Source organism: Mesocricetus auratus, unplaced genomic scaffold (genome assembly GCF_017639785.1).
Source record: "Mesocricetus auratus isolate SY011 unplaced genomic scaffold, BCM_Maur_2.0 Super-Scaffold_15014, whole genome shotgun sequence".
Taxonomy (NCBI): Eukaryota; Metazoa; Chordata; class Mammalia; order Rodentia; family Cricetidae; genus Mesocricetus; species Mesocricetus auratus.
In genome coordinates, this window is record NW_024429186.1 from 18,677,987 (window position 1) to 18,696,067 (window position 18,081).

The window sequence follows — 18,081 nt, forward strand, 5'->3', positions numbered from 1 at the left end:
TGAACCATGACATAGCTGTTCCCAGCAGACCTGAGCCTCGTGAAGAGGTCCTTTCTGATCATGACAGCAATGGGAATGCAGTCCCTTCTTATTGGGGGGCTTCAAGCACAGCCTTTCCGCTGTTGGACTGGCCTGTAGGATGGCGTGTCTGTATCTACAGCAGCGATGCCTGCAGGAGTGCAGGATCTCTTCTGACCTTTTGAAACAGTCCCCTAGAGCCAGGCTGGCCTTGAACTCTTGCTTCTCCTGCCTTTGCCTCTATTAATACTAGTTATTTCTGCGTATACTGGGATTTAGATATAGGACCTTGTGCTGTCCTGTGGGTGCTTCTCACTCTGCCAAGTACACATTTCTCATTCTTAGCCTTCAACGTCAGCCAGGTGGCATCCTCAGTGATGAATTTTGATGCTGTGTAGCTTCTCATAGACACCCCATCTCCACACAAACTGTACCCACTCTGCACAGGCTACCCATGTATTGTAGCCTTTTGGTCTCCACCCCATGATAGCCACACCCTAAATCTGAAACCTGCAAAAACCTATGGAAGGCTAATCAAGGATGGTGTCAGATGCTTATAATCCAAGCAGAGGCAGATTGACAAGTCCAGGTCCAGCCTGGGCTACATATTAAGTTCTTGTCTTAACAAAAATAGAATTCCAAATAGCTGGGCAATGTTAGTACAGGCCTTTAGTCCTGTCACTCAGAAGGCAGAGGCAGGTGGATCTCTGAACTTGAGGTCAACTGGTCTGGCTATACAAATCTCTCAAAAACAAGAGGGCTGGAGAGATGGCTCAGAGGTTAAGAGCACTGGTTGCTCTTTCAGAGGTCCTGAGTTCAATTCCCAGCAACCACACGGTGTCTCACACCATCTATAATGAGATCTGGTGCCCTCTTCTGGCATGCAGGCATACATGCAGGCAGAACAAATAAAGTGGGAAGGCTGTCCTGGGTTATGTGAGTAGGCTTGTCACAAGACTGTCTGAAAAGTGACAAAGGAACATAGAAAGGGCAGACAACAGGAAGATGGATTGAGGATGGAAGGGTCTGGGGTACAGGAGTAAGAATAGCCTCTACAAGCTGCAAAAGGTCCTCAGTTGACAGCAAGTGCTGGCCTCAGCCTTGTGGCTCTAAGGAGCTGAATTCTGCCAACCTGGACCTTGAGGAAACTTCGTCCTCTTAGCATCCAGAAAGGAGTGCGGTGGACACCAAGGTTCTAACTTTCTGGTGGTCTTTTGACCTGTAAACTGAGATAAATTTGTGTTGTTTAAACTGAGTCATGGTGACAACAGAAAAGGAATATGCCTTCTCCCCACAGGCCACCTGCTGCTTTTTGTGGCTTTGAGGAACCATCTTATTAGAAAGGAAATACAAAGCGCTGAGGTTTCTGAACCCGGAACAAAGGCAGGCACCATTGGGGCAAGGTTCTTCACTGGCTTTTAGGGATCCTCAGCCTCTTGGGAACATGTATTGCCCACTGGCCCACAGAGGAAATTGGTTTCCTAAAAACAGACACATTAACGTAGCCTTTACTATTCAAAGATCACTGGCCCCATGGCTCTTGTCTGAGGCAATGGCTTTGGACACAAGGTTGCCAATAAACTTCCCTGGTGCAGGACCCTCCTGTCTGCTGCGGGGAGCTGTGGCTACAGAGCAGTGGTGGAATGTTGCTTATGTTGACAGATACTTGAGGCATTTGGAAGACAGAACTTGAGCTGAGGAAATGTCTCTTCCCCCCCTGTCAGATGGGACTACAGGCAGGTCTGTTGGGCATTTCTTAATGGACCCAAGCCCACTGAGAGTGGTGCCACCCCTAGGCAGGTGGTCCTGGAGTGTCTAAGAGAGCAAATAGAGCAAGCCAGGAAGTAGCATTCTTCCAGGTTCCTGTTCTGACTTCCCATCAAGAAAGACCATAACATGAAATAAGCTCTTGCCCCCACCCAGAGTTGGTTTTGGTCATGATGTTCATTACAGCAATAGAAAGCAAACCAGACAACCCTTTATTGGGAGCAGAGAGTAGCACAACACGATGACCAACCCTGCACGGCATCCTTGAAGATAGGCCCTTGACTAGCAAAACTCACTGGGAAATGGGTTCCTTGGGGCAGCTTCCCATCTTCCCAGGTGGGGGAAATTCATCAACTTCCCTGAAGGCAACCGTGGGTCACTAGAGATAGAGCCCCTCAGGGGTGCCTTCTTGTTTTTTATAGAGAACATTCTCTTTAGATTTTTTGAAATCTTCATTTGTAACTTTCATTCTGCGTTCCCGCAAGGCCATCAAGCCAGCTTCTGTACAGATTGCCTGGAAGAAAGAACAGTATGAGGCAGGCCAGCCTGATCTACAGAGTTCTAGGACAGCCAGGGTTACACAGAGAAACCCTCTCTCAAAAAACCAAACCAAACCAAAAAAAGAACAGTATGTTCAGCCTGAAACACTTATTTTTATCTTACAGAATTCAGAGAGAGATTTTTGAAATAAATTATAAAACAGACAAAACACAAGTTGTTCATTTGGGATCAGGTTATTTTTTAAATGTCTCATGCATCATAATTTCTGAAAGAATCCAAGACTATAACTGGGAAGACTTTTAGGGAGTCGACTGGCCTAGGGATGTGGAGTTCTGAGACAAACTGTGGTTTGCCTAGTCATTAAATTCTTGTAGCTTCACTTTCCTTAAAGATATTTCTAGGAGATGGAGAAAGTGATATGCCAAAGGCAGGGAATTTACTTACAGGCAGAGCACATATTCCCATCAGATATGTTGGCATAGAATAATTATTCTAATATGTTTTCTTAGTAGTTCTTGCCAAAAGTGAAACAAGAGCCCTTGTAACACGTGTATTAATACAATCCAAGGCACTGGGGGGATGGCTAAGGAGCCGAATGCAGGCTGCTCTTGCAGAGGACTGAGTCTGGTTCCTGGAACCCACTACAGGCTCACAACTGTCTGTAACTCCAGCTAATCTGATGCCCTCTTCTTGCCGCTGCAGGCACCTGTACGCCTGTGCACATTCCCACACACAGACACACCTAATTAAAAATTAAAAAACAAAAACAAAACCAACAACCCCCAAACATACAAACCAACAAAATAACTAAGTGAAAATAGTTGTGGAAATGGCCATCCGATTATTTATTTTTAAATGGTTCAACCAAAAAGCAGGTGTGGATGAGGACAAGAAAAGGTTAGCCATTTAAGTGTAGGTGGTGGGCACGTGGGTATACATATGCTGGCATTGCAACTTTTCTGAGTGCTTGAAAAATTTTAAGAAAAGTTCATGTAGGGCTGGAGAGATGGTTCAGCGGTAAAGAGCACTGGCTGCTCTTCCAGAGGACCAGGGTTCAAATCCCAGCACCCACATGACAGCTCACAACTGTCTATAATGAGATATGATGCACTTATCTGGCCTGCAGGCATGAATGCAGATAGAACACTGTATACATAATAAATAAATGAATCTTTAAAAAGTTCATGTGGTACAATTAAAAAGCAATCTAAGCTATTTAACCTCAGTGTAGGCATTGGCCCAGAAAAGCACCGTGTGTGTCACTTCTACCTAGCCAAGGCACCCATGCTGAGGAAGATCCCACTCCTTGAATGAAGGAGCCTGCCCCACACATTGCTCATAAACCTTGATATAAAGACTGGGCAACTGAGGAAAAACGTATCAACTCATATTCACAACAAAACCAACAGGGAAAATCAAGTACCCATCAACACAAGGTGGGGGTAAAAGTGCAATGTGGGGGCCCTCTGCAGCTCTGGGGTGACCTCTCCCAGCAGACTCCTCCCTGAGAGAGGACTAAGGGCCAAGTCTGCCTCACCTGAGCAAGTCACTCAGGCCTGGTGCAGTGGGCTGCAAACTCAATGTTAGTGACTGATCCTTGTGGGGCCACAGGGGTCATTTAATGACTTCGAATACAAAGCAAACCTTCCATTTGGATGTAGTATTAACCCCACAAGGTTGACTATGTCAGTAAGACCTAGGTATCCACGCACTTGGTCTAACTGCCACCTCCAGAGTTTGCAGTCTTTCCCAAGAGGTCAAATTCCCAGAGGCAAGCCCACCCAGTTACTCACCTTGATGTCAGCCCCGGAGAGGTCATCCTTTGCCATGATCAAGTCATCCAAGGTCACATCGTCAGCCAGGGTCATCCTGCTTGTGTGAATCTGGAAGATGCGCTTCTTGGTCTTTTCATCGGGCAGGGGGAACTCAATCTTTCTGTCAATGCGGCCTGCAGGGACAAAGCTTTCAGCCACTTCCATCCAGACACAGACTCGATCCTGATTCAGAGTCTTAGCCCATCCCCACAGGTGTCAGACAACAATATAGGGATGACACCCAAACCCTAAAAAATAGACATCACTTCTGTGCTTTGTGAACGTCTACATCTGAACCCACCCCACTTAAAGCCCCTGATTTTTAACTTCAGGAATAAACACAGGGACATCTTGGACGGCATTTGGTGACCTACTTTAGAAACGTCACAGAAGCTAGCAGCAAATTATGGCTTCCGGTGCTACCAGAATGTAAATATAAATCATGGCCTATGACTCTCAAGTGCTGGAGGCTAGAAATTGAGTATGGGGAGGAAAGGATCACAGTGTAAAACTAGACTGGGAAGGGCCAAGCTGCAGAGGTTAATTCTAGCCAGATCTTACGGAGACAGACTTGAACTCATGCTTATACATGTGATAAGGTCAACCACAGATACCCATGACCTTGTTTTCTTTTTTGGTTTTACGAGACAGAGTTTCTCTGTATTGTTTTGGAGGCAGTCGGTCTAGCCTGGCCTTAAACTCACAGAGATCCGCCTGCCTCTGCCTCCCGAGTGCTGGGATTAAAGGTGTGCGCCACCACCGCCTGGCCCATGACCTTGTCTTCTGAGACCAGTGTCTCATTGACCTGGAGCTTGCCAAAGGCAGCTTACTATGTAGGCTGGCCAGTCAGTGAACCCCCTATCTGTCTCTGGTTCCCCAGTGCGGAGATCATAGCAGCACACCATCACACCCACCTTTTATATGTGGGTTCCACAGATCAAATTGAGGCCCTTCTGCTGACAGGCAGGCACTTTTCTGACTAGACCATCTCTCCAATCAAGGAGATGTGTTTATGGTAAATTATGCTGCACAATAGTATTTGCCATTCTGTGTACTGTTGTATAACACCCCCCAAAGCACAAACTCATTAATTATTCAACAAGGAAACAAAAGCAAATTTGACCTGGTCTGATAAGTGCTGGATCCAAAGTTTCTATTCGGTTTGTAGCCATGATAACTTTTACATCTCCCCTCGAATCAAATCCATCCAGCTGGTTCAACAGTTCCAACATTGTCCGCTGAATTTCTCTCTCACCTCCAGAGTTTGAATCATATCTTTGGAAAGAGAAGAAATGACCCAGCTATTCTGTTAAAAGGACAGGCACAGCAAACATGCAGCATGGAACTCAACATTCTTTTCTTGGCCCAAAGGCCTCTCCTATCACCGTAGCAAAAGTGTCAGCATCCGTGCTTTGGCGGGGACTTGCCTCTCAAAGTTTCCATCTAACAATGGCCACATTGATGGATACGGGATTGGCGCCTTCTAAAAGGCCTGGTGGTGGGAGCTGGCACAGGCCCCCTTTCTCTGATGTTCGGCTGGGTGCTGGAGGACCGAGAAAAAGCAAGACCCTGGACAGAAGCAGCCCAGATGATAGCTAGTGTCCTGATCTTAAACATCATGGCTCCAGAATAGAGGGAAAACAAGCTTTTGCCTTTTTAAATAACTCAACTGTGGTGTTTTGTTTGCAGCAGCAGAGACGACACTTTTCAACCATTACAGATCACGTATCTGCACAGCCACTCTGTGCCTCAAGCGCCATTTTTCCTATCTCCGTTTGGTGCCTGATGGCCCAACATACTAACTGGAGGGCAGAGACTGCCATCATTACAGCGAGTCTCTGGAGTCGGGATGGTCCGGCTCCATGCAAGTGCTATGACACAGATGATCTGTTTCCAGACATTGCCTGGGTGGGTGTTTAAGGCCCATGGAGGTCAGAGAGCAAAGCACCCTGAGGTGGCGCACAGCAAGGACCTACCATTGTTTATCACATACAACAGTTCAGGGCAAGCCTACCTTTTGGTCCCAATGGCATCAATTTCATCAATAAACACAATGGATGGTGCATGTTCTTCAGCAACTCGGAAGAGCTCCCGAACGAGTTTGGGTCCATCACCGAGGTACTTCTGAATAAGCTCTGAGCCGACCACTCTCAAGAAAGTGGCTGAAGTTTGGTTTGCTACTGCTTTGGCCAATAATGTTTTACCTATTTTGGGTAAAAAGAATAAGACAAAGGAGAAAACTATGTAACTGTTGTTAAGAACCTCCATCCTAAGGGATGGACACATACCAGAAGCTGTCTGGTGCTAACTTTGACTACTTTGAATTCTTCTTAAAGTTATCACAATAATGTATTGACCTTTACAGCTTAGGACAACTACCGGTAATGAATTAAATGATGATAAAATGCATTTCTATCATTATCTAGCAAATATTTACTTAGTACTACTGCACCAGTAAATAGACCTGATCCAAATACCTCAGAATAACCTTGAAACGCCATCTCCACTACGGGTCCAAGGTTTGGCCACGTTCTAGATGAATGTATGCATGTCTTTGAGGCTGGGACCAACACGGTCAACCAAGATTGAGAACTTGTTTATGTTGTGTGTGTGTATAAGGGGTGGTATTGGTTTGCTGGACTGAACCAGTGGCTTTTGCATGCTAAGCAATATGTTCCACCTCTCCCTCCACCCAGCCCCAGAGTTAAGCTAAGAACTGTGGTGTCTGATATCTCCATTGCTGCCCGAGAGAGAGTGGTGTGTCTACAGTGTCCCACATGGCATACCTGTTCCTGGTGGACCATAGAGAATGACCCCCTTAGGGGGTTTTATCCCCATCTCTTCATAATACTCAGGATGGGTAAGAGGAAGCTCCACAGATTCCTACACAGAAGAAGCAAAATGAAAGTCTAACTGAAGTTATTAGCATTATTTGACATGAAAGAAAATATCTTGCTTTCCACAAAAATAAGTAGAAATCACACTCTTCTAAAAGAAATACACTGGACTTCCATGCGGGCTAAGGCATGCTTAAGAAGACATGCGTATCATTGAAGCTCTATATGCCTTCCCTTTCTAAGCCATGCTGTTTCTCTTTTCTTTTCCAGAAGTCAGCCTTGAGCATTGTTTAAGACATTCTGGAGCAAAGTAAGGCTGAAGTGGGCTAAAACTCACCCTTTTTGATTAAACTACAGCCAGAACCTAGAAAGATGTCCTCCCAGCACAGGGCATTACATTATGTGCCCAGTCCAGCTGTCTGAGAGGTCCACAGTGGAGACCTGTGGTAGCCCTGACTGCCTTCCCTATGGGAAAGCAAGCAGAGCACTGGGCCATAGTCACTGACTAACTACCTCTCTCCCCAGGCTCCAGGACCACTCTGTCCTAGGCCCCAGCATTTGTGTGAGCATTGCTGTTACACCTCCATATAACAGCACAAGTAAGCACAGCTAGGAACATCATGTCCTCACACAAATTCATTCAACATTAAGTATGCAAAGTGTTAAAAATGTGGCAGGCCGCCGGGCGGTGGTGGCGCACGCCTTTAATCCCAGCACTTGGGAGGCAGAGGCAGGCGGATCTCTGTGAGTTCGAGGCCAGGCTGGACCGACAGCCTCCAAAACAATACAGAGAAACCCTGTCTCGTAAAAACCAAAAAAAAAAAAAAAAAAAAATATGGCAGGCCTATCACACAGTTTACTGTGATTTCCGGTTCTTAACAGCACAGAACACATAAAAGTACACAGCTGGAATTAATCAATAAAGAAAAATAAACATGCAAAAACAACTCCAAAGCATCCTAAACAGGAAAGCTGGAGACCAAGTCTGGAAACCCATAGCTGGTCCTTTTCATACCTTAATTTCCTGGATTTGGTTGTCCAGTCCCCCAATATCTGCATAGGTCTCCTGGGGGGCCTTTTCCACCTTCATCACTGTGACCAGAGGGTCTGTGTCATCCATTAGCACCCCAATCACAGCATGCACCTACAAAGGATCAAGTCTTAATGTGACTGTGAGGCCCTTTCACCACTTATGACACGCAGTACCAGTTACAGTATCTTTCTCCCCATTCCTGTGAGTGCTGTGGTGATGCACTTCCGGAACAAACAACCAGGTCTAAGAGGAAGGTCATATTCCTGAGGGTTTCCTTAAAGACCAGCAACTCACCTTGTGGTTGAGCAGGACTGAACAGCCTGGCTCCAGAAGATCCTTGTCCACAAATGACAGGATGCTGACGTAGTGTTCCGAGCCCACGGATGTGGACACAATGGCGTGATTATCATCAATGATCTCTTCTAAGGTTCCTACGGACATGGGGGTCCCCCTGAGATCATCCACTTTTGATCTTTCCTCCTAAATAATAAGCCAGGTAGGGAAAGCACATTAACCTTAAGCAGATGACTTCCTGTCTGCCAGTTAGAAAGCAGCAAATGCTGCCTGTGTTTGCATCTGAGCTCCCGGGGCCCTCTAGTCTCTGCCCCGCCTTGCTGTCAGGGTTACAGGTATGCTACTCAGTAAGAGGCTGCCCAGGTTTTTCACATGACTCTCACCTGATGACAGCTTTAGCTCTAAACTGCACCCACTTAGTAAAGAAGGCAGCTACACAGAGTTCTCCACTTACCTCTTGCTTTTCTTCCAACGGTTTCATCTGCTCCTGATTTCTAATGAATTCTTCCTCCATAAGAAGATAGTCTTTTATTCTCTCTAACTTCAGTAACTTCAGGCGGCACTGAGTGTGAGGTGTTACTACAATTAAAAAATAAGGCATACTATATTTGGAACCTAGAAATTTACAATAAAGTTTTACTTTATGCTCATCAGAAAGCCACTAAGAAACTAAGTTCGGGGCTGGCAACATGGCTCAGTGGTTAAAGGGCTTGCTGCCAAGCCTGAAGACCTGAGTTCTGCCCCTCAGACCCACAGGGTGGAAGGACAGAACTGAGTCCTGTGAGCTGTGCTTTGACCTTCACACGCTCACAACTGCATCCAAGTGTGCATGCAAGCACATTGTGCACACACTGATAAAGGAGCCGAGGAGATGGCTTAGCGGTAAGAGCATCTGCTGCTCTCCAGAGGCCCTGCGCTCAGTTCTTAGTACCCACACGGCAGCCCAAAACCATGTGCTTGGCACACACACAGTGCACATATACACAGGCAGGCAAAACACTCATACACATAAAATAAATCTTAAAAAAGAAAAAAAACCCAACCTAATAAAGAGGAAACAAGTTCACACAACCCAAATTTTAATATCGTAACACTTCATTTTCTAGAATGAAGATGTTTCTGAGACTGTATTTGTAGTTCAATTGTATTTCCATTGTGCGGCATACTTAATCCCAGCACCTGGGAAGCTAAGGCAAGAGGATCATCAAGATAAAGGCTCAGTAGGTAAAGGCATTTGCTGTGCAAGCCCAATGACCAAAGTTCCACCCCCAGAAAAGTGACAAGAGAGAACCAACTCCCCAAAGCTGTCCTCCAACCCTTACACACACACTGTAGCATGTGTGTGTGCCCCCTGTAAAATTACAAAGCAATAAATGACTTCCACTTTTAATACTTCAGAGGGGTTGGCTATTTAAGGACAATGAATGGGCTTTCCTTCCTTCCTTCCTTTTTTTGAGAAAGGGTCTCTATATGGAGTCCTGGTTGGTCTACAACTCAGTGACTTATCTGCCTGTCTCTGCCTCCTGAGTGCTGGGTTAAAGACGTGCTCCACAGTGCACTTTGGACGGGACCTCTTAGCATGAGACACACTCATGTAATGTTGCATTTTAAGATAAAACATAATTTCTGCACCAACCCAGGGAAGACTCCACAGGAGCTAAGTAGAATGGGTTATAACCACAGCGCTAATGCTGCAGTCTTCCCGATACTCCCTGCCTCCCCTTTATACTCTGTGCTTCATGCAGAGTGGCTTCCTGGGAGCTAGGAAGACAGAAGAGGCGCAAGCGCATTACCCAGTGGCAGTTTGCTGGCAGCATCTGGTCCCTTCGTTTTCTTCTTCTTTTTCCCCACTCTAGTTGGGACGGGAGGCTCATATTTCTTTTTCTTGTCCTTGAGTTTTTACAAGAGCAGGAAAAAGAATTCACATGGAAATCACAAAATGTACATTTATTTTTGTATTGGTATCATCTATTTCTAGTGGGTACAAATGTCATTTTTCAGGATATTTAAAATAATTGTCCTTTTTATCAATACTTTAAAAAAATTAAATATAGTTACATATTTCCCCCTTCTCTCTCATCCCTCCAATCCCCATAACCACCCCTCCCACTGATGGCCTCTTTTTGATTATTTTACATATATAAATTCAACCTGCACCTAAATCACATCACACATTCCTGCACTCTGAGATTTTACTGCATCGAGTAAATGTAATCTCTTTAGAGAAATGGCAGTGACTCAGGTTTTTCAGTAAGTCGAGGTCAGAATTTAGTTACCTGCCAAAAGTTTGAGTAAGGTGAGGCTCGGCACTTCTCACACCTCAGTATGCTACACACTTAGGCATCTATTTTAAAACTTTCACAATGTTCATACTTTAAAAATCATCAACTCAGGCCAATAAGCTTCTCAAAAACAGGAAAGAGGTGATCCACCTGTAAACTGGGTTACGGAAATAACTACTACATCTCTCTGCTTTTAGAGTTTGTGGCTTCACAAAGAACTCACTGAGACCCAATGGTGGTTTCCACATGTAAATATCTTGCTTCTTATTTACCTTGTCATCCTTCTTGCCACCTCCAGGTCCATGGCCACCACTCTGACTTTGACCCTGTCAAAAAAAAAAAAAAAAAAAGACATCAATTCAGAAAACAATCATTGTTGACAGGTCTGAGAATAAGGCCTGTGGAATCTGAATTCTGGTTCCACTATTATAGACCATCTGGCCGTGGAAAGTCAGGCTCTTCCTCTGGTGTCCTTTAGTGGATGATTCCAGCTCCTTCCCAGCCAAATATACCCTTAGCACTTCTATGGATTAAGTTCTAACGATAGACCACTGGGTCAGGGTTTTAAATATTGTCACTGTAGCTTTACTGTGTTGGTTCAATCCAATCCAGTCGTATTCTTCACACTTCTGTCTCTATCTTCACACACGCACGCACGCACGCACGCCCGCACCCATTCTCCTCCAGGCCATGCCTTCTTATTTGGCCCTCAGCCTCCCAGGAGAGAGCGATTAACCTCTAAAACCATCAGCTGATCCGTCAATCCTCCCCCAAACCCACCAGCTGTTCTGTATAGGCCTTAGCTCAGTAAGCCCAGCCTTTGCCAATCTGGCTACACCTAGCCTTCCCAGGTTCACCTACCATTCTCAAACCTTTCCAGTTTGGCTCCAGTGGAAGACATTTTCCTCATCTCTGGGACATCTTACATGTTTCTTGGTCTCAAAGAAGAGTTACACACTTTATAAAGTTCTTAAAATATGCTGAGCACTGTGTGAAGCATTCTTGGAATATTATCTCATTTGGTTTTAAAAAGAGATTCCTTTTCTTAAAAGTGTGTGTGTGTGTGTGTGTGGTGTCCCAGGATATCAGAAGATGGTGTTAGATTTCCTGGAGCTGGAGTTACTACTGGCTGTTGTGAGCTTCCTGACAGGCTGCTGGGGACAGAACTTGTGTTCTCTGGAAGTGCAGTAAGTGCTCTTAACCCTCGAGCCAATTAATTCTTAGCCCCCATTTACATATAAAGAGACCAAGGTCCAGAGAGGTTAAGTGACTTTGCGTATTGTCACAAAGTTTGTGAGATATAAGTGCAGAATTCACACTGCGGTCTTTCTCTATAGCAAACCCTGGGTGTTTCTTAACTGCTCCACCAAAGACAGGATCTGTGTTCCACCAATGGCCACTTAATGCATTTCAGTTTCCTTACTCGAACGGGGATATCAATAATTATCCTCGAGGCTGTTCTAAGAAATAAGAACTATGGGGGAATGTCTGGCGCATGCTCAGAATACTTTTCAGGACCTTGGCGGGTTCTGGCCTTCACCCACATCCAGGTGCAGGGCCGTGCAGCTCAGGCTGACCTCAAGGCTGTCTCAGGTCCTTGGCATTTTCTGATCCCTCTGACCAGCCCCTGCTTCCCTCGGGGACTAGTACGGATTACTCCCTCACTCCTCAGATTTCACGCCCTCGGGGGTCCTTCGCGGACACCCTAACAAAACCAGTCACGTAATGATGGCCGGCCTGGCCCTGCTCCCTGGCACGGCTATTGTCTCCCTCCTCTAGAATGGAAGGGGCCCGGGGGGCAGAGCGACGTCGTCGTCCGTGCTCCCCCGGTACCCTCCGTGCCTAGCCCGGACTCCGGCCCCACAAATCGAACCGGAGAGCGCCGAGGCGTCGGCGGGTTGAGTTCTACGCTGGCTCCGTGGCTCAGCCGCTGTCACCCGCGTCGGCCGGGCTGCCCCGCTCGGCTCCAGCCCCTCAGCCTCTGCTCGACCGGCTCCCAGCGGGTCTGTCCCCGTGATTGCGCGGGGCGCCGTCCGTCCCGCTCGCTCGCCCGCCCGCCTGAGTCCGCCGAGGAGCACGACCCGCGTCCCCGCTCCTCCGATGGCCGAGGGGCCCAGGCCCGGGCCGCGTCGCCTCGTCCTCCCCCCCCCTTCCGTGCCCGCGACCACCGGCCGAAACCCTGAGTCACTCACCATCTTTCCCTAGTCGCCTGAGCCTCCGCCGCCGGAAGTGCATCCACCGAAACGAGCCCGTCAGAAGCGGAAGTGACTAAGAAAAATCTACGGAAGACTGTGAGGTCCAATTCCCTCCCAGGAGACGTTGAGCGCGAAGGGTTCGTCGCCGTTGTTTTGCACAGGGATTGGGTTAAACACTTGTGGGCAGAGCTTAAAAGTAGTTTACTCGAGGGAATTGTGAATAGCTAATGTAGGGCTATTGTCAGTAACTTAAGACAGTGATCTTTGTTGTCATAGAATTGGGGCAGTTTTGAAACTTAAAAATAATTAAATTACGCAAAAATTATAGACAGAAAGAAGTATTTGCGCCAAGAATTGGAATCGTACTTGGGACTGAAAAGTTGATGTGTAGGCTGGACACACGCCTTTAATCCCAGCCCTTGGGAGGTAGAGGCAGGAGAATATCAGTGAGTTGGAGGCCAGCCTGGTCTACAAAGCGAGTTACAGGACAGAGAAACCCTGTCTCGAAAAACAAAATAAAAACCAAACCAAAATCAAAACAAAGAAAGGAAAAAGAAAAGAAAACTGCTGTTCTTGCAAGTTCAGTTCCATCACTCACAATGGGGTGGCTCACAGCTCCCTGTAACTCCAATTCCAGGGGATCCCTCACCCTCTTCCGGCATCCAGGGCACCTGCAAGTACGTGGTATGTAAACGCACGCATGTACACATAAATAAAATTCTTAGAAATTTAACAAAGTCAGTGAGGACACTGAAAATGGACAGAGTCCAAGTGACACTGAGGAGGGTCACCCACTCTTGGGACCCTGGCCAGGTGTGTTTAAGTATTATCGTTAATTAGTGTTATTAGCGTTAAAAACACTGAGTGAAAAGTTCTTTAAGTTCTTAATGCCCGTACTCCTTATATTCTTTTTGCTAAGTAAGGAGAGGGTTGGGGAGAGGAAATCTGACTCCCTGATTAGCAGCTAACCAGGCTCTGCCTTGGTGCCCTGGCTACTCTGAACCAATGGGCTGTTAGTCAAACAGCCAGATTCACTAGGTATTTTGAATACTCCGCAGACACCTTGAGAAAACAGTACACAATCACAGCCGGTTGCCTTGGTTGTTTGAAACACTTTGTACCAAACTTTTGGCTTTTACCTCAATGAACTCCGGATGACCCTGCAATTATTTCTAACTCAGGCCAGAGGGGGCTCATTTTCCCCGAGGGTCTAGCAGAGGGACTGTTGTAAGATGGGCGTTAAAGAGGTAAGGTGGTTGGTGCCAACACAAACCTTCTGATTATCCTAACCTCCTTCGTTATTTCTATGCTCCAAGCCTGCTCATTGAGTTGACTCATAGAGACTCCCCTGTGCTGCCCACCGGATGTGGTAACATTAGGCTCAACCAAAGTCTTCGCTTGAGTGGTCTTTTCTTGCGGGCTTTAGCGGTAAAGGAAGGAAGCTAAATGTACTCTCAAGGGGCTGGAGATGCGAACTGGTAACACACAGAGAAAAACGGCAGAAACAGCAGAGCTGTGGACCGACAGTGGCAGCCACAGCCTAGATCTCACCACTGACAGCTGAGCAATTGGTATCGGGCAGCCGAATACTTTGTCAGCAGTCGGAGGCCGGAGAAGAGTGACATGAGCAGAGAGCTGGCAAGGAGAGGAGAGCTGAGGGACATCGCAGAGACACTACGGTGCTGGCTGCCAGAGAGCTGTCCCTTGTTCAGGGCCAACGGTCTCAGATGCCCCAGGCTTTAAGAGTGGCTGGTGTAAGCCCTAAGGAACCCTGGCTTCTGAGGTCTACAGTGGAGCTATACGGCCACTGATGCTGTCAGCTGCTGAGGTGTCCCAGCATGGAGGCTCACCTGGAAGTTGCCCAGCCAGCTGCAGCCAAAGGCGGTCCTGATGTCCTAGGACACAAGAGCTGTGACTTGCAGAGGTAAGGTTCTCACTAGCCAAGACCGTAGCAAGGCCAGAACACTAGAGGGCGCCATCTGCCACCGCTGCCACCTGTCTGCTGGGCTGCCCACTGCTGCTGTCCACTGGGAAGCAAAATCTGCCAGAAGCCAGCAAACAAAGTGTTTCTCCTTACCTATGTGTGATTTCTATCCAGGTAGAACAAAAGGACCTAAGCGAGATGATTAGTGACACAGGGATAGATTACTCCACAAAATTTATATTATATATATATATGTATATATAATATCACATATATAATCTTTTTGGTTGCATTTAGAAAACAATGGCTTCCTTAGCACACAGGAAAGGAGTTTGGAGTCCCCCTCTTACTTTGATGATTAAAGTTGAAGTTGTGAGGTAAAAATGAACTTGGCCAGGGGTGATGGCATGCACCTATAATCAAAGCAGAAACCACTGGAATGTTTTATCAGGGCTACTTTTTCTTCATTTGGGTCTCAGTCCCAGAGCCTCATACAAGAAAGGAAAGCATTCTACCTCACTGTGTATTTCAGAAAGCTAGTTGGAAGGGTCTCAACCCGTAACCACATAGAAATGACTAACAGTGAAAGAAATAGATGCTCTTGCATGGCTTTAAATATCACATAATTTATGCATGTACTTTAATGCCATATACTGTATGCTTTTTTTTTTACAAAGTTAAAAATTTTTCGCTTGCGTCTCTGTGTGTCTGCAGGTGTGCCCATGCCACAGCATGCACGTGGGGGTCCGAGGACGGCCTTTGGGACCTGGTGCCTGCCTTCCACATAGTAAGGCAGGGCCTCTCTTGTTTCCTGCCGCTGCATAGCGTGCTCCAGGCTAGGTAGCCCGCATGCTTATGGTGGACTCTTCTGCTTCTGCCTCCATCTCACTATAAGAGGCCTAGGATTGCAGACAGACACAGTATCTGAAAGGGGTCTGGGGCAATTTTAGTATTCACTTTATATGTTTGGGACTAAAACATTTTGATATTTTTATTATATGCACTCCTGTAAATGTATTTTGGACAAAATTACCTGACATGTTAATCGGGTATCCTAAGTAAACCCCAACTTCAGAGTTCTGGCTATACTGTTGTCCACACATGTTCTGTGGGAGAATTTATTTTCCTGGTGCCTGCATTTCAGATACTTATCAGCAGAGGGCGCACCACAACCAAACACTGGCTCAGGTAAATGGCTTTGTAATGCCTGGTGCACATGCCTTTAATCCCAATTCCAGCCCTTGGGAGGGAGACAGTGAATCTCTGAGTTTAAAGCTAGCCAAGTCTACTAGTTCCAGGTCCAGCTAGTTCCAGGACAGGACCTCCACAAAGGAAACTATAAAAAAAAAGGGGGGGTTGGGGAGGCTGGGGTTCTGGAGTCTTCTCTGCTCTTGGGCTGCCAGGGGCCCCAGGAGCTCTCTCTTCCCTGATCCACTCTTTGTCCCTGTGACCCTGAGCCCTTTAGTCCAGAGGCCTCTTGTGGTGGTGTGAACAGGAATGCCCCATAGACTCAAGTGTTTGAATGCTTGGCCTACAGGAAGTGACACTATTAGGAGGTGTGGTCTTGTTGGAGTAGGTGTGGCCTTTTTAGAGGAAGTGCGTTACTGTGGAGGCAAGCTTTGAGGTCTTATATGCTCAAGCTATGCCCAGTGTGATACATAGTTCATTTCCTATTGCCTGCAGATCACAATGTAGGACTATGAGCACCAGCACCATGTCTGCCTGCACACTGCCATGCTTCTCGCCATGACGATAATGGACTAAACCTCTGAAACTGTAAGCCAGCCTGAGTTAAATGTTTTCATTTCTAAGAGTTGCTGTGGTCATGGTGTCTCTTCACAGCAATAGAAATCCTAACTAGGACACCTGGTATTGCCCTCTCTCATGCTCAGACCCTGTGTCTGGGCTGGGCTTCTGGAGTCGGCCCCCTTCCTCATCCTTCAGTCCTGGTCCAGGCTCTTCCTGGCTGGGACCACTAATGCTGAGCAGGTCAAACGACCCCAATTTTCTCGTCACTGTATCCCACCATCCTCTTTGTCTCTGGAACCCCCAACTCAGGCATCTGGTGTCGCCCATCAGTTTGCTTAGTGGTGATGGGGTGTCTTGCTCGGTGTAGACAGCTCAGTGATCCCCAAGGACTCTCACGAGGCAGGAGACCCCTCAGAAGATACAGTAGACTTCCATTCTCTCCACTCTGCTTGCCAAAAATAAAGCCCCAAACCTTTGTTTGTACACTAGCAGCTACACAGGTCCACTAAAGGAAACTTAAATGCATAATTGAGAGGACAGAAGGCAGCCATTGTGCTACCACACCCAGGTCACCTGGGTCGGTCTGGTGTGTTCCTTTAAGCAGTCTCCGTCCAGCTGTGTAATAAACAGTTATAGTAACCATGCTATGTAGTAGCACAGCCCTCCCTCGGTTTTTCTTTTTTGAGACAGATCTCATTATACAGTCCAGGGTAGCTTTATACTCTCAGTTTAACTGACTCAGTGTAGAAGCACAGGCACATACTAACACACCCAGTCTCTCTCTCTCTCTCTCTCTCTCTCTCTCTCTCTCTCTCTCTCTCTCTCTCTCTCTTTGGTGTGTTTTGTAGGCCAGAGGGCAACATGTTTTGTGTTCTTTCTCAGTCCCTCTCCACTGTGTGTTTTTGAGACCTCGAAGCTAGCTCTCTGGTTGAGCTGGACTGGCTGCTTAGGAAGCCCCAGGGACCCTCCTGTCCCCGACCCCCCAGCACTGGGATTACAGGCATCACTGTCATGCGGGGACTTTTCACATGGATGCCACGGTCCAGATCCAGGTCCTCATGCTTGTGTGGCAAGCACTTTTCCCACCAGGCCATCACCCCAGCCTGATTTTCTGCTTCTAACTGAAGTATCAAATTATAAATAGTTCCTCCATGCTATTGGCTATATTTTGAAAACAATTTCTTGCCAGTACTGTCTCACTGCATGAAAAGTGAAAGTTGTCAAAACCAAAATGGAATCTTTGTGTCATATGTAACAAAAGGAAGGTAAATAAAGGAGACATCATAGGCATGGTGGCCTGATAGATAGTCACCATGGCAAAGCACTCTGTCAGAGCTACAGCCTGCATGGAGGAATTCCATGCAGCCTCATTCAAGGAATACTTGAAAAGGCAGCTGCCCAACACCTGTCTACCCAGCCTCAGGCAGATGCCCCGTTATAATCCTGTGACCAAGGACCATTTCTTGGAAATACCTGCTGTAAGATATTTCTCTCCTTGTCACCTTTAAGGCATCCCCCTGTGGCTGCCCCTTTGGAACCGCCAGCAGCTTATTCTGGCATACGTGTTCCATTGTGATGCTTGGTTATTCCTGATGCCTCAGTATTTTTTAGAGACTCTCCTTTGGGCTTTTAAAAAGATTGACATTTAATAAGTGTGTGCTGAGAGC

The 18,081-nt window shown here is 46.8% G+C and overlaps 1 protein-coding gene and 1 long non-coding RNA gene across 3 annotated transcripts; one reads left to right on the forward strand and one right to left on the reverse strand.

The window, feature by feature from the left end:
- Window positions 1-1,976: 1,976 nt before the first annotated feature.
- On the reverse strand, window positions 1,977-12,818 carry Psmc1 (proteasome 26S subunit, ATPase 1). Its single transcript, XM_040742635.1, has 11 exons — window positions 12,739-12,818; window positions 10,819-10,872; window positions 10,058-10,154; window positions 8,719-8,843; window positions 8,265-8,450; window positions 7,953-8,081; window positions 6,887-6,983; window positions 6,115-6,304; window positions 5,224-5,375; window positions 4,080-4,234; window positions 1,977-2,299 (listed from the first exon to the last, which is right to left on the reverse strand). Exons 1-11 carry the CDS (start codon window positions 12,739-12,741, stop codon window positions 2,165-2,167), a joined length of 1,323 nt encoding a protein of 440 aa, XP_040598569.1. The 5' UTR covers window positions 12,742-12,818; the 3' UTR covers window positions 1,977-2,164.
- Window positions 12,767-17,704, forward strand: LOC110340621. Of its 2 annotated transcripts, XR_002382418.2 has the most exons (4): window positions 12,767-12,878; window positions 15,380-15,452; window positions 15,810-15,853; window positions 16,349-17,704. It is a non-coding gene; the product is annotated as an uncharacterized LOC110340621 (long non-coding RNA). The 2 variants fall into 2 exon arrangements; XR_005876184.1 differs by lacking the exons at window positions 12,767-12,878; window positions 15,380-15,452; window positions 15,810-15,853 and adding an exon at window positions 12,944-14,665.
- The last annotated feature ends 377 nt before the right edge of the window (window positions 17,705-18,081 follow it).